The sequence below is a fragment of the Petaurus breviceps genome, unplaced genomic scaffold, assembly GCF_028583685.1.
Source record: "Petaurus breviceps papuanus isolate PSGF00001 unplaced genomic scaffold, PetGlider_PUasm1.0 582, whole genome shotgun sequence".
NCBI classification, from domain to species: Eukaryota; Metazoa; Chordata; class Mammalia; order Diprotodontia; family Petauridae; genus Petaurus; species Petaurus breviceps.
Genome location: NW_027186390.1, coordinates 1,760,671 through 1,777,197, shown reverse-complemented (window position 1 = coordinate 1,777,197; position 16,527 = coordinate 1,760,671). Strand labels below are relative to the sequence as shown.

The 16,527-nt window shown below is 36.0% G+C and overlaps 1 protein-coding gene across 1 annotated transcript in view; it reads right to left on the bottom strand.

Moving 5' to 3' along the window:
• LOC138173472 (orofacial cleft 1 candidate gene 1 protein homolog) overlaps positions 1 to 16,527 on the bottom strand; it is a 117,585-nt gene that overhangs the window by 46,747 nt on the left and 54,311 nt on the right. The window contains exons 5-6 of the mRNA XM_069103475.1: positions 7,354 to 7,437; positions 4,076 to 4,245 (exon numbers count right to left, since the gene is read on the bottom strand). Coding sequence (XP_068959576.1) covers positions 4,076 to 4,245; positions 7,354 to 7,437 — 254 coding nt within the window. The remainder of the gene's footprint in view (positions 1 to 4,075; positions 4,246 to 7,353; positions 7,438 to 16,527) is intronic.

The following is a 16,527-nucleotide window of genomic DNA, read 5'->3' as shown; positions in this document are numbered from 1 at the left end:
TCATTCAAGAATCAGATTTCAAGTTTGACTCAGAGTCTAACATATTACTACATTTTAAATCATGTGTTGCCAAATATGGGGTAGATTTAAAGAATTTAGCAAAATAGGGCAAGTTGCCAATGAATGCTAAAAGTAACTTTATATAATGCCTCCTCGAGTTCCCCAAAGGTTAGACTGGTGTTTACTCCATCACTCCCATAAACCCAACATTCTTTTGCAAACTAGACAAAAATTAAAAATAATTTCACATTGGCCTCTTATAGTATACCATACACACGTATCATTCAAAAAATAATTCAGTTTAAAGTTCAGCTTCCTAATTGAATAAAGTAAATGGATGGATTGTTTACAATTAAAATTCAGAGGAAAACATAGTTATCTGCAACTGATTAGGAACAGGCATATAGCTTACAGTAAATATTAGGAAAAGTCAAGGAAAACATTTCCTTCTGGTAGCTGGAAAGAAAAAATGAAATTATTTTATTTCAAATTCAATATTTATTTGGAAAACAATACTTCATTGTGTCCTTGATATTTCTCTTTATGACTAAACTTCTAAACATTCTGCACTTAATTGACTTGTTTTATTCCATTGGTAAATTCTCAAACCTAACTCATTTCCTAACATCTTTCACACAAGTTTCCCAACGTTGTTGCAAGATAGAGAAGGTAAACAAATGTATTTTGAAAGTAGCTGTGTATATTTAGTCATAACTGCCTGATCCACTCAATATTTCAATTTGCTTTAAAAATTGGGCCTTTAACATCAGTTAAAAATGGATCTCCTGCTCTATTCTAACCCCAAGTTAGAATAGTTGGCTCATTTGGCTCATCTAGTACAGTTTTGCTCCATTATATTATTACCACACCATTCAGTCAACCAATCATTAAGCATTTATTAAGTACCTACTATGTACCAGATACTGTAGTAGGCAATGGGATTTCAAAGACAATGAAACAGACCCTGCCAGCAATGAGCTCAGGGACCATCTTCTGTACCTTTACCACTGCAACAGTAACTGTCAACTCCAGACTTTGATATATGATTGCTAGAGCCATTGGGTCTTTCTTGGCTAGTGGGGGAGGGAGTAAAGTGCAGTTTGCCTATAAGCAGTCACACCGGAAGAGTGATTGATTTGAACCTTACCAATGATGGAGGACGTTAGTGGGGTGGGAGGAGGAGTTAGGTGAGAGAATTTCCATCCTGACAGATCTTGGCAATGGTAGCTATTAAGGACAGTGGGAGAAAGCCGTCAAACTACCACTGCTACACCATGGAATAAAGACCTATTCAGCCTATAATAGCTATAGCTCTTATGAACAAATGATTTTGTTCCTTAGGTGCTCATCTGGTAACACAGAACATGTCTATTCCATGCTTCCTCCCCAGTATGATTTTTGTCCTGCATTTGCTATAACTTCTCCATGGAGTTTCTACCCAAATTGTAGAGGTGTCTCCATATGTTTTATATTTCACATTTAAAAGTTTTTATTTCTAGATTTAAAAGTGATGTTCACCATCACAATAGAAGCAGAAGACAAATCGCAGTTCCCAGTTCCTAGTTCCTGGTAGCTGAGTAGTTCCAGAGAAAAAGGAGTTTATGACCAAATTAGAATTCAATACTTCTTACTCCTGGATGGATATATCAAATATTAGACATTACCACCTCTCATTCAGAGATTTGACACTCTCTAAACACTCTCTAAATACAAGTTGTTGTTGTTGTTGTTAATGATAATGCATTTAAAACACTTATATGCCACACACACTGCTAAGCACCAGGGAAACACAGAAGTCAAGATAATCCCTAAGATGGAAGAGTTTATATTCTAATAGAGGTAAACTACTTAGGAAAGAATAGTGGCCAGGAATGAGGATGGAATCAGAGGAGAGAAGAATGAGGCACTGCCCTTTCTAGGAGTAACAGAAGCATTTATTAGATGGTGGTTCCAAAACTGGAAAACTCTTTGAGGTAGAGGATGGAGAGGGAAGACAGAGAGCATCTGGTAAGTAGATGGCTAGAGAATAAAGTAAGGGGCCATTCAAAAATAATGAACCCTGCTTAGTATTCACAATCAGACCACCAGTACCCCAAGGTAGGAGTTATGGAAATGAAAGGCCAAAGTCTTCAGAGCATGGCTTCTGTCAGGTCAAGGAGGGAAAGTAACTAGTATGAGATGATGGTTGGGAAGAGAGACCTAATCTATCTCCCTGTGTCTGTGACCTTCTGAATGATGAAGACTAGTTTGTTTTTTTCTTGTTCAGGACATTTAGTTGAAGGAGTCAAAGTAAAGGAAATTTCTGTGTCAGAAAAGTCAAATAGAACAAAGAAAGAAATTTTCTTCTTTACTATTATGATATATGCTCTCCCTTCCTCACCTTGTACTAATTACCCCGTTCCTTTCACCTAAATCTGAAGTAAATAACATTTTAAGTAAAATTAATTTTCCCCAAAAAAGGTGGGAACATAAAATGTGTTTAAAAACAATTCTATTTAAAAAAAAAACTTCCTCATTCCCTATATTCATCATTCATTCTGAAAATATTCTAAAAATGCATAAGAAAAGTCTTTGTTTTAATGAGAGTAGATAAAGTACTTATGGACAAGGAAGAATGGAAAAAGCAAAACTACAGGGTAGAATTATGGTGTAAAAAAAACCAGTCTTGAGTCCCTCTTAATTCCTGAACAATGCAAGAATAGTATGGGGAAAGAATTGAGAAATTTGGGTTTGAGTTCAAACTCTGTAACTTATTAGCTATGTGTAACATTGGACACATCCCTTCCCCTTGCTGAATCATACTTTCCCTATCTGTAAGATGGAAGCAGTAATTAACTCCTTGTCTATTTCTAAAGATCATTATGATTAAATGAGAAGGGTAAGGGAAAAAGTTCTTTAAAATTTAAGCTACTATAAAAATATGAAATTTTGAGATTAATAAAGTAGCAAAAAGAACAATGAATAAGAAGTTAGAAGACCAAGATATTCTGCCAGTTATTATTGGTAAAATTTTGAAGAAATCACTTTTTATTCTCTGGGCCTTGGTTCCCTCATCACAAAATGAGTAAGCTAGACAGCCAATCTTCAATGATGACATTCTATGACTCTATGGTTGTTTTCTCTCCTTAGCTAGCATTGGATAAGTTATGGTATTAATTATGTCAGTCAGTCAACAAACATCTTTTAAGATGTTCTATATTCTAGTAACTGTGTTAAGTACTTGGAATTCTAAAAAAGGCAGCCCCTTCCCTAGTGGAGAATACATTTTAAGGAGAGAGACAACATATAAATAACTAGGTATGCAGAAGATATAGACAGAGTAGATGAAGATAATCTGAAAGGGGAAGGCATTAAAAACAAATATTCCTATTACTGAGGTGACCCTGTACTTCTTACATTTATGAACCCCATATAGCCATATTCTTTGAAGCCCTTGGAAAACAAATTAAGCAGATGCTTTCTTTCTTCTATATGGAAATGTATTATCTTAGAATATTACATTAGACATAAACCAACAATTCTCAGGAACAGCAAATGGAGAAAAGCTGTCTTAGAAGTCAAGAACAGTCTCTGTGGCCAAAGGGACTCATGTGCACCAAGAACTCAAGAAGTTGCATTTGGCAAGGTAATCCCCTAAATGACAACTTTATATAAACTAGAATATTGTAATTCATGCAAATAAGTCCAAATACTCTTGTGTTTCATAATTCCATCCAAGCAAGTTAGACTGGTTTCAGGTTTTGCCACAGATATTTCATAATGTTTTTGCATAATAGCGTTCTAACACAAAATCAAACCAGATGATGTAAAAAATGAATCTGGTAGGGCTAAGCATTGATGCTGATTTATTTTAATTCTTAGATAAAGGTATAGATAAAGTGATTTGGATTCATTCTCTTAAGAACATAGTCCATAGAAATATGGAAAAGGGAATCCCAGTGAAATTGTGAAGCTTGTGTTTCTTGGAAAGAGGCATTGCTTGCTAGTAAAATCAATAGACAGTTTATAGGTTTGACAAGTCAACATGTTATGAGGCCCTCAAAAATGAAATCATGTTATGGTTTTTAATGCTGACCTGCTCCATTGAAGATCTGCCAAGAAGAATTATATTTGCCTGAGCATCCCTTTCAAACTGCTCAATATAATGAGGAATCATTCCATTTTCATCATCTTTGTGCAACTCACAGTTCTGACTAGTGCTCTCAGGCCTTTCAGAGATCAGAATATCTTCCTTCATGACACCAGCTATTGAAAAAAAAGAAGTCCACATGATTATCCATTTACCTCCATGAGCTTTCAAATGGGTTAGGAAACAACAAAAGTCAACATACGCCCTCTGTTATCTTCAAATGACCCAAGTTCAATTTCCTATAATCAATAATTCAGCAAATGGCTTTACAATTCAATGTGCACTTGAAACTAGAACTATCTCCAGAGTAAGTTTTTAGCTAAAAAGGTTTATCTTGAAAAATAAAAGGGTTTAGCAAGGTTAGCTGAAAAGGAGGAGTAGGAGGGAGAGGGAGAGTCAACCCTATTAATCTTGGAAAAGCCTGAAAACTAAGCAAAGTACAAGCAAGCATTAAAAACTCATTCTTGTTTACCAGAGGTAGCTTAAAGTGTGAATTCAATGTTTTTCCCCTTTAATATTGCATGCTGTTTACCAGAATAGCTCCCCATTTACCTGCTATGTTGCTGAAACCAGCTTGAGAGATAAATAGGAAAAGTAGAAGATGGAGCTTCTTTGGCCCATTTTCCCATATTAGAATCACTAAGACCTGACAGCTACCAGACTATCCCCTGTACAGCAGCACTTTATTTTGGCTGCCTCATTTATTTGCATAGAAATGTCTGTGTTTATATAAATGATGTGTTTGCTTTACCTTGGACAAGACTGCTCTTTCTCGATCATTTACAAACAGCACCATCTACAAAAAAGTATCTATTCATCTATCCAAGTGTACACAGTAAATATGAAACAATCCTTTGTCCCATTTTCTAAGAGAAACTAGAAAATGAAAAATGAAAAGATGGAATTTCTTGGGTATGTTGCTCATGCTTTTAATGCTAGAATTTCAGTGCACCTTACTTAACATGGTGACATTTGTTTCCCCTCAAAAAAATGATCCTAGTCCATCTTCACAATTTAATAATGAGGAAACTGAGGTCTCTGTTAAAAGGGGATTATAACCCAGATCTTCTGTATTCCAGGCCAGTACTATCCCTTCCATTACATGATCCTGCCTCCCTTATAAAAAAAAAAAAGCTCAGACTGGAAGATCTTTAGCTTATCTAGCCCATGTCCCTCATTTTACATATGGGAAAACCTCACCTCTTCAAAACTTCCCTTTTACTCTCAAGGGTACCACCATCCTCCAAATCACCCCATGTTCAAAATGTAGGTCTCATCCTTGACTTGCCTCTCCTACTGACTGTATATCTACAATCTGATATCATGTCTTATCATTTTAGCTTCACAATGTCTCTTATATATACCCCCTTTTCTCCACTTAGTCTCCGCTCTGATGCAGTTCCTCAACACCTCATGCCTGGACTCTTAGAGCAGCTTTTTGATTGGTCTCCCTGCTTCTTGTTTCTCCCCACTCCAGTCTATCTTCTACTTAGCTATCAAAGTGATCTTCCTAGTCTTCCTGGTACCTACTCAGGTACCAAGGTGATCTTCCATGTTACCTCCCCTACTCAATAATCTCCAATGGTTCCAGAACAAATATAAAATCCTCTTTCTTGTTTTTGAATCATTTTACAACCTAGCTACTTGTCTTTGTTTTCCTAAACTTTATTCCCCTCCACAAACTCTCCACTCCAGCAATACTGGTTTTTTGCTGTTCCTCAAAGAGGGCATATCCCAGTTGCATTTTTTTCTCGCTGGCTGTCTGTCATCTCTCAAATCTCCTTCACCACCAACTGTGGTTTCCTTCAAGACTCTACTTAACTTCCTCCTTCTGCAAGATGCCTTTTCCTTTGTGATTGTGTCCCATTTACAGGGTAAATATCATTTGTGTTAATAGTCATTTACATGTTGTCTCCCTCATTAGAATGTGAACTGTTTTAGGGAAGTGACCATGCTTTTTTGTATCCTTACTGCTTAGCAAAGTACACATCCTGCTTAATAAAACTTTTTCTGAAGTGCCCATCAATATTTCTTATATAAATGTAACAGATTAAAAAATGACTTTAAAAAGGTATGAAAACAATAAAAAAGAAAATCCAACTCTGAGGCACTGTCATAGCCTAATTGTTATACTTTGTTAGATCTGTTCCCTTATAAATACACCATATTAACAGAATTAATATTCCATTTCACAAGTTACTGAATTCCACATAATATTTTAAATGGATTTGAAAGTGGTTGAATGACCAGAACAAAAGTGAAGACATTAGTGGTTCAATGTCAATATGGACAGAGTTCTCTGAACAGACACCCAAGGGATCTGAGCTGGATTCTGTGCTGCTGCACATGCTTATCAATGTCTTAGATAAAGCGGTAGTCAGAATGCTTATGAAATTCATATATGAAACAAAGATGCATAGCTCACTTTTTATATGAGTTTCTAGAAACCAAGTGAATCTACTACAGAACAGACTAGAACATTGAAGTGTTCTAGAAATGAAGTGTAATGGGGATGAATATCTTGTACTAGGTTCAAAAGGTCAATTTCACAAATACAAAATGGGGTAGGCATTGAAAGGCAGCAATTCTTTTGAAGGAAAGATGGAGAATTAGCAAAATAACTAATACCACAGCTAAGCAATCCAGTAGAATCTTAGGCTGCATTAAGAGGGAGGCAGATTGTATTCTGCCACAATCATATATATTTAAGGTGTAGTAAGTTCAGTTCTGGGCACCATATCTTAGGAAGGACATTACTAACATTCCTAACACTTGGAAATGTCTAATTACACCAAGGACTGATTCAAAAAGTTCCAGATCATTGATGGCCCTAAGAAAGAAGTTGAATTAATCAGTGACAAATATGATGTAGGGGAAAATCCTATTTATGTATGAGTTTAACTACATTACTTCTCAAGTTCCAACTGTTTAAGTGTCTGTGTTTTGCACTAACGAGTACAGAATTTTAGTCAGTTATGGAAACTTGTTCAATAATGATTAAATAATGATTCACATTTTTCTTCTTTAATCTTCAATTCTGATATGAAATATTTGAATGATTTTGCTTTTAAAATGGAAAGAAAATGAGATTTAAAGATGTTACTGGAATAGCTAAAATATGTCATCAGTGGATGTTTCTGCAACAAGTACAGATAATTGAGTAAAATCATACAGCTCAATTTTTCTCACACGATAAAATATGCTGCAAACAAGTGGGTATGTACCTTGGGGATCATCTTTGTTATCTTCTTCATCTAGAAGCTTCATTAATTCATCATAGAGAAGTTTCTCATCCATCTGCACCAGAACTTAAAAAAAAAGATTGTTGTCAAATATTCCCTCTGTAATATGGTTCACAATTATAGCTATATAAAACTTAATTCTAAACAATTAATAATCAATCACTTATTTATACTGGGAATTATGATTCACAAAACCTCAAAATTACATCTCTCAATTTTCTGTCATGTCATCAGTTTTTTGTAAATCAAAGACAGCATAAGAAGGATTTTAAAAGATTTCTAGAATGGCATGCCTAGCATTCTAATCATTTATTCTTCCCTGATAAGCAGGATTCTATTGTTAGTAAATTGAGATACAGAAATAACAGGTAGACAGACAGACAGACAGATGGATGGATAGATAGATAGGTAGATAGTTAGACAGATAGATAGATAGAAAAATTCATTTCACATTAATCATATATCAGTTGCAATTTCTCAAATAATGAAACAGAACATGATGGAATGATCAAAAACAGCAGGAGTTAGCCATCTTTTTTTTTAGGCAATCAGGAGGCACAGAAGATAAAGCACTGGACCTAGAATCAGGAGAACCTGAATTCAAATCAAGGCTCAGACATTTACTAATAATACAAAGTCACCTAATTTCTATTTACCTCAGTTTCCTCATCAGTATAATAAGGAAAATAAGAGCATAGGATTGTTATATTAAATGAGATAATCTCTATTAAGTATTTTGCAAACCTTCAAGTACTATATAAATTCTAAATATTCATAAAATGCTTTTATGAATATTCTAGTCTGCTTTCCCATTAACTATGATATACATAATTATTTTATTGTATATATGACATTTTATATCAGATATTTAAAAGGTATGTAAGTACAGGAATCACCTTCATCATTTTTTTCTCATCTAATTCAGTGAATTCCTGAACAAAATTACATTGGGACAAGTCATTATCCTGTTATTCATATGTATGTATGTATGCACGAATGTATGTAAATGTACCCATGTATATACATAAATTTAAATATATATGTGTGTGTGCACATATATAATAATTAATGTGACTGTTGAAAAGATGAATAAAGTAACTTTTTGACAATTTAATAAGAGTATGGGTATATAAATTCATCTTTTGTAGACTTGCTGAAAGCATCTTTGAAATTGCTTTAAAAATGTATTCTGGGGCAGACTCAAGATGGCAGAGTAGAAACAGGACTTCCATGGTGGCTCTGGTTCTCACCTCCTCCAATTCATGTAAAAGATGACTTTGAACAAACTTTGGAGCTACAGAACCCAAAAAATGACACAGAGAAGCTAACCTCCTGCTGAGGACAACCAGGCGGGCCAGCAGCAAGCAGTCAGCACAGGGGTCTGGGAGCTGACCCCAGCCCCATTCGAGGTGGAGGTTTTAGCCCCAGGGCAGGCCTGAGCAGCCTTTGGCTGGAGGGACTTCAGATCAGCAACAGCTGTGGCAAGTTTCCAGAATTATAAACCCATAGATGCCAAGGATAAAGTGAGAGGTCAGGGCAGCATGGACTTTGGAATCCGGGAGTTGGGAGTGTGTTGGCTTTTGCCCCCAGGGCGAGAAGGAGCTGAGGAGTCTGGTCCTGCAGCTGCCCACATGTGGCACCTTCAGCTTCTGGCCTGCAGACTTTAAGGGGACCAAGCAATCTGTCTGAGGGGGTAATCGTTCTTGCTTTAACCTAATTGGATCTGGATTGCTGTCTAGGGTGGAGATCCTGGGGTGTATGACCAGCTTGCCAGAGAGTGTGGAGGCTTCAGAGAAGGCACCCAACTATTACTTTCAGCAGGTGAGAAAACCCCAGCATTTTGGATGAAGCTCTTCTGTCTCTTAGAAGAGTCCTACTGTGGCAAGAAGGCCAAAAGTCAAGTAATTGAGGGGTAACATGAGTAAATGAGGGAAGCAAAGCAGAGAAATCCAACATTAGACTCCTATTTTGTGGAGAAAAAGGATCAAAGCAAGGAACAGGAGGAAGACAGTGAAGTGAGAAATCTTACACCAAAGGCTTCTAAGAAAAAAGCGAGCTGGTTACAGGCCATAGAGGAACATAAAAAGGATTTTGAAAACCAAATAAGAGAAGTGGAGGAAAAAATGGGAAGAGAAATGAAAATGATGCAAAAAAATTATGAAATGAGAGTCAAAAACCTGAATGGAGAAATAACACCTTAAAAAATAGACTAACTCAACTAACAAAAGAGGCTCAAAAAGGCAATGAGGAGAAGAATGCTTTAAAAAGCCAAATTTGCCAGATGGAAAAAAGAATCTCAAGCTCACTGAAGAGACTCATTCCTTCAGAATTATATTGGAGCAAATGGAAGCTTATGACTTTATGAGAAATCAAGATACTATTAAACAGATCCAAACAAATGAAAAAATAGAAGTTAATTTGAAATATATCATTGGAAAAACCACTGACCTGGAAAATGGATCCAGGAGAGATAATTTAAAAATTATTGCACTACCTGAAAGCCATGATCAGAAAAGAACCTAGAAATCATCCTTCAAGAAATTCTCAAGGAAAATTGCATCGATGTTTTAGAACCAGAGGGCAAAATAGAGATTGAAAGAATCCACCAATCACCCCCTGAAAGAGATCCCAAAAAGAAAATTCCTAGGACTATTGTAGCCAGGTTCTGGAATTACCAGATCAAGGAGAAAATATTACAAGCAGCCAGAAAGAAGCAATTTGAATATTGTGGAAACACAATCAGGATAACTCAGGATCTGGCAGCTTCTACACTGAGGGATAGAAGGGCTTGGAATATGATATTCTGGAGGTCAAAGGAATTGGGATTAAAACCAAGAATCACCTGCCCAGCAAAACTGAGTATCATGTTTCAGGGGGAAATATGGTCATTCAATGAAAAAGAGGACTTTCAAGCATTCTTGATGAAAAAAACAGAATTTAATAGAAAATTTGACATTCAGATACAAGAAGCAAGAGAATCATGAGAAGGTAAACAGGGAAAAGAAATCATAAGGAGCTTATCAAAGTTGAACTATTTACATTCCTACATGGAAAAATAATAATTGTAACTTATGAAAGCTTCCTCAGTATGAGAATAATTGAAGGGAATAGAAATGTGTAAGCACACACACACACACACATATATATATATATATATATATACACATACATATATGTGTCTATATAGGTGGGTATATGAATGTGTATATATATACGTATATATATATATATACATATATATGTGTGTGTGTGTGTGTGTGTGTGTGTGTACAGGTATACATAGATAGAGGGCACAGGACCAGCTTAATGGGAAGGGATGATACTTAAAAGGTGAAATTGAGTTGAGAGAGGAATATAATGAGAGGAGATAGGGAAAGACAGATTGGGGTAAAACATATCATATAGAAGAGGTAAGGGAAAATGGTTACAATGGAGGGGAAGAATAGGAAGGCAAAGGGGAAAGGGTCGACCTTATTCTCATTGAATTTGGCTTAGGGAGGGAATGACATACACACTAAATTTGGTATCTCACCTACAGGAAGAGTAGGGAGGAAGGAGATGAAAGAGGGGATGATGGAAGGGAGTTCAGGCTAGAGGAGGAGGGAAGTTGGAAGCACCCACCTTTGAAAAAGAACAGGATCAAAGCAGAGAATGGAACAAGTGGAAGGTGGGATAAGATGAAGAAAAATACAGTCAGTCATTTACAATACATCTACTATGGAAATGTTTTACATAGCTACAAATGTACAACCTGTTTGCATTGCTTATCTTCCCAGTAAGGGTGGGTGAAAAGAGAGGAAGGAAATGAAGCTGGAATTCAAAGTTTTAAAATCAAAATGTTTAATACACACACATACATTATATATATATATATAGCATATATATACTATTATCAATATTATTTTACATGTAAATGGGAAATAACATATACAGGCCCTAGGGTATAGAGCTCCACTGTGCCCTACTGGATAGTTGAGGGGTATGGGAGAAGATTTGGGAGAAAGCAGTTTGGAGGAGGGGATATCCAGTGGGATTGCTATTTTTGGTGTGGGGGGTAGGGGGAAATTGGGGAGAAAATTTGTAACTCAAAATCTTGTGGAAATGAATGATATAAACTAGAAGTTAATAAAGCATTTGATTAAAAAAATATATTCTCATTTAGTTTTCCTACGAAAGGTCACTATTCTGCTATTATTCTTTACTATTTAAAAGCAGACTATTGCACAGATAGGTGAAATGGGTCCTTTTGTGAGAAAATTAAAGTACTGGGATATAAATTCATCTTCTGTAGACTGACAAAAAGAATCTGGGTAACAACTACTATAGCATGCAGGATGATAGGGATCCTATATCCCTCATCCCATTGCAATACAGTTTTGAAGTCTTCATCATGACATCAATATTTAGAAAACTTTTTTTATTTTACAGAACTTGGTGATTTTAAAAACATTTGATATGTTGTTATCATACCTACTAAAATACTGTCAAAAATTTTTATGAATCAGTATTATATCTGGACAATTGTAGGCCACGGTTTTTTCTATGATTAAATTCCAGAGGATATTTTGAGGGCTATATTTTTTTTAACTAAATTATATATTTATTTTTAGTTTAAGCCATTTAATGCCACAAGATTTTGAGTTACAAATTTTCTCCCTGTCTTTCCCCTAACCACCACACCGAAAGAGCAATGACACTGTATACACCATCCCCCAATCTGCTCTCTCCTGTTTCCTCCTCTATTCCCCCTCCGACTTTCCGGTAGGGCAAGATGCATCTCCATACCCCAGTGCCTATTTATATTATTTCCCAGTTGCATGTAAATAACAATAATAACAATAACAATTTTTAAACATTTGATTTTACAACTTTGAATTCCATATTCTTTACCTTCCTCCTTCATCACACACATTTACTGGGTAGATAAGCAATTCAATATAGGTTGTGCATGCATATAAATGCAAAACATTTCCATCATGGATATTTCCCTCCATCCTATTCCACCCCCATTTGTTCTATTTTCTACTTTGACCCTATCCCTTTTCAAAAGGGTGCTTCTAATTACCCTCCCCCCCAAACTTCCGTCCCCTCCATCATCCCACTCTCATCACCTTCCCCTATACTTTCCTGTAGGGTAAGATACCCAATTTAGTGTGTATGTCATTTCCTCCCTAAGTCAAATTCAATGAGAGTAAACTTGACCCATTCTCTTATACCTTTCTTTTCTTCCCCTTCATTGTAACAGTTATCCCTTGCCTCTTCTATATGAGATAATTTAACCCATTCTGTCTCTCCCCATCTCCTCTCATTATATTCCTCTCTCACCTCTCAATTTCACCTTTTAAATATCATCATTCCTATTCAATTGATCCTGTGCCCTCTGTCTATGTATACCTGTACACATATACATGCACTCACATATGCATTCATATGCACAAATATGCTCCTATGAAGACATATAAATATATATATACATATATATATATATACACATTTATATTCCCTTCAACTATCCTCAAACAGAGAAAAGTTTCATAAGTTACAATTATCGTTTTTTCCCTGTAGGTATGTAAATAGTTCAAATTTGATAAGTTCCTTCTGATTTCTTTTTCCTGTTTACCTTCTCATGCGTTTCTTCCTTCTTGTATTTAAATGTCCAATTTTCTATTCAATTATTTTTTTTCATCAAGAATGCTTGAAAGTCCTCTATTTCATTGAATGACCATATTTCCTCCTGAAACATTATATTCAGTTTTGTGGGGTAGGTGATTCTTGGTTTTAATCCCAACTCCTTTGACCTCTGGAATATCATATTCAAAGCCCTTCTATCCCTTAATGTAGAATCGGCTAGATCCTATGTTATCCTGATTGTGTTTCCACAATATTCAAATTGTTGCTTCTTGGCTGCTTATAATATATTCTCCTTGATCTGGTAACTCTGGAACCTTGCTATAATAGTCCTAGGAGTTTTCTTTTGGAGATCTTTTTCAAGAACTGATCAATGAATTCTTTCAATTTCTATTTTGCCCTCTGGTTCTAAAATATCAGGGCAATTTTCCTTGAGAATTTCTTTAAGGATGATTTCTACGTTCTTTTTTGATCATGGCTTTCATGTAGTCCAATAATTTTTAAATTATCTCTCCTGGATCTATTTTCCAGGTCAGTGGTTTTCCCAACAAAATATTTCATATTGCCATCTATTTTTTCATTTGTTTGTATCTGTTTAATAGCATCTTAATTTCTCATAGTCACTGGCTTCCATTTGCACCAATCTAATTCTGAAGGAATGATTCTCTTCAGGGATCTTTTGAAATTCTTTTTCCTTCTGGGAAATTCAGCTTTTTAAAGCATTCTTCTCCTCATTGGCTTTTTGAACCTCTTTTGCCATTTGAGTTAATCTATTTTTTAGTTTGTTGTTTTCTTCAGTCGGGTTGTTGACTCTCTTTTCACGATTTTCTTGCATCATTCTCATTTCTCTTCCCAATTTTTCCTCCACTTCTCTTACTTGATTTTAAAAATCCTTCTTGAGCTCCTCCATGGCCTGTAAGCAGTTTGTATTTTTCTTGAAAGCTTTTGGTGCATGAGTTTTGACTTCGTTGTCTTCCTCCTATTCCATGCTTTGATCCTTTTTGTCCCCAGAAAAGGAATCTAAAGTTGAATTTCTGTGCTTTCTTTGCTTCCTTTGCTTATTCATGTTGCAACTCAATTACTTGACTTTTGAGCTCTTTGCCACAATAGAACTCTACTTCCAGAGGGGAGAGTTTTGTCCCAAATTGCTGGGGGGTTTCCAGCTGCCAGAGCTATTATGGAGATGGAGGGCACCATCTCTGCAGCCCCCACAAACTCTGGCTCACTGGTCACACACCTCAGGACCACTACCCAAGACCGCGTTTCAGATCCAGGCAGGTTAAAGCAAGAGTGATTACTGTGTGAATGTTCGCTTTGCCCCCCTAAAATCTGCAGGCCAGGAGCTCTGAAGCAGCCACATGGAGGCAGCTGCATGGCTGCTGCACGGCCGCTGCACCTTCTCCACTTCTAGCTCCAGGTGAAGGGACCATACCTGCTCCTCTGACACCCCCCCCCCCCAGTTCCAACAGAGTTCTACACTGACCTCTCACTTTTTCTTTGGAATTTATGGGTTGATAATTCTGGAAAATACCACTGCTGCTAGTGATCCACTCTCCTGAAGTCTGCTGTACCCTCTGATCAGGGCCACCCTGGGGCTAAAACTGTCGGCTCACATGGGGCTGGGCTAGGCTCCCAGCATGCTATGATGAACCCTTTCTATCTGCCTGCCAGGCTGAGTCCAGCAGGAGATTTGTTTCTCTGTCACTTTGTGTGTTCTGTAGCTCTAAAATTTATTTAGAGTCATATTTCGTAGGTATTTGAGGTGGTTATGGGGGGATCTCACGAGTTTTCCTGCTTCTACCCAGCTATCTTGGCTCCACCCCCTCAAGGGTAGTATTTTTAGTGAAAAGATTTCTTGTTTGGTATTCTATAAAAGATAGTAAGTTTCTAATATATAATTCCTGCAGCCACATGGCTAGCTGGTTGAGGCCTGCTAGGTATGCAATAGATTTTCTAGTTGGATTCATACCATCAAACCCAAAAAAGACTAAAAATTTGAGTCTGTGTAGTCACAATCATTTGAGTTATCAGCACTATTTTTTACATCTGTCTTAGAAATAGGTAAAATTTTGGAGTTTATATTAAATGAAGATTTCATATCACCTTAGGTTTTTAAATTTTTCCTTCTTCAGATTTTAACCTGGTCCTTGTAATGATAAGTGAACCCTAAAGCTCACATATTAAATGAATCTAAGACATGATCCCAAGAAATCAGAAATCCTCAAGAAGATACTTGAGTCTAAAATCATTGTATAGCTTCCCTTTATTATGATAGACACTGGGTCCCACTAGCACAACTGAAATCTTAACTATAGTCTCTAAAACAAATTTCTCTTGATTAATTTGGCATTTCAGGATTAGACTTTGATAAAAAGTCAACCTGTAGTGCTATAAAAACTCACACACAAAACATTTCTCTTCAAAAGGGCCAGTGTTTTATACAAATAATTCTTTCAAATGTTTGCACATAAAATCACTGATTTTAGTAGGAAGTTTTAGAGAATGATGTTCCTTTCTATAGAATTAGACAACTATTGAACTTCAGAGGTTCTGAAGCATGATTAAGAGAAGGATTCAGCTGAATTCAGATATACTCTTTTGTCCGTCACCTTGCAGAAGGACTAGAGAATTTCCATAGAAAAAAAGCATGGTGTAACTATAAAGTTAGCACCTGGTAATTTACAATGAACTTGAACATTTTTATGTGATTGGCACCTTTTTCCTCTCCAGTGGGCTGGAATTCCTAATGACCACTGGGGGCTCCTTTCAGTCAACCACTTGCTCCATTGAACATAAAACCTGAAATAAATCACAGAATCTTAGAGCTGAAAGGAATTATAGTGTATCTAGTTTTACCCCTATTTTGTCAACATGCTTTTAAGGTACAGAATTCCTACTCATTTAAAAATTCGCATTTTGTATGTAACTTTTCCTTCCACCAAAAAATGTCTTTTTTATTTTTTTCTACAATAATTCATTCTCTATATCGGTGATAGTATTTCTTTATCTTTAAAGTTTTATTGTTGACTTTTTATGTTGGTCTTTTTTAAATATCACAGTAATTTGATAATTTCCTGATACACTCTCTATATATAAACTACCTTTTTAAGTAAAAATAAATGTAATGTAAACCCTATGTATGCAGAAATAATGCTTAAAGTATGTGCATTTTTGGCTATATATACCATTATATATAGGGAGGCTGATATTTGTTGATATTGTTATATCCTTTTTTTTTTTTGGTTTTTTTGTAGGGGAGAAGGCAGGGTAATTGGGGTCAAATGACTAGTCCAATGTAACACAGCTAATAAGTGTTGTGTCTAAGGCTGGATTTGAACTCAGGTCCTCCTGACTCTAGGACCAGTGCTCTATTCACTGCAACACCTAGTTGCCCAATCCTTCTGTTTTATTAGAGCTATTTATCATGCTATTATTTTCTTTTCTGATTCTGTGGAGTTTTCCAAGTACTCATCATATCATATGTAAATAGAATATATCTCTTATTTTATGTATATGCACACACATATT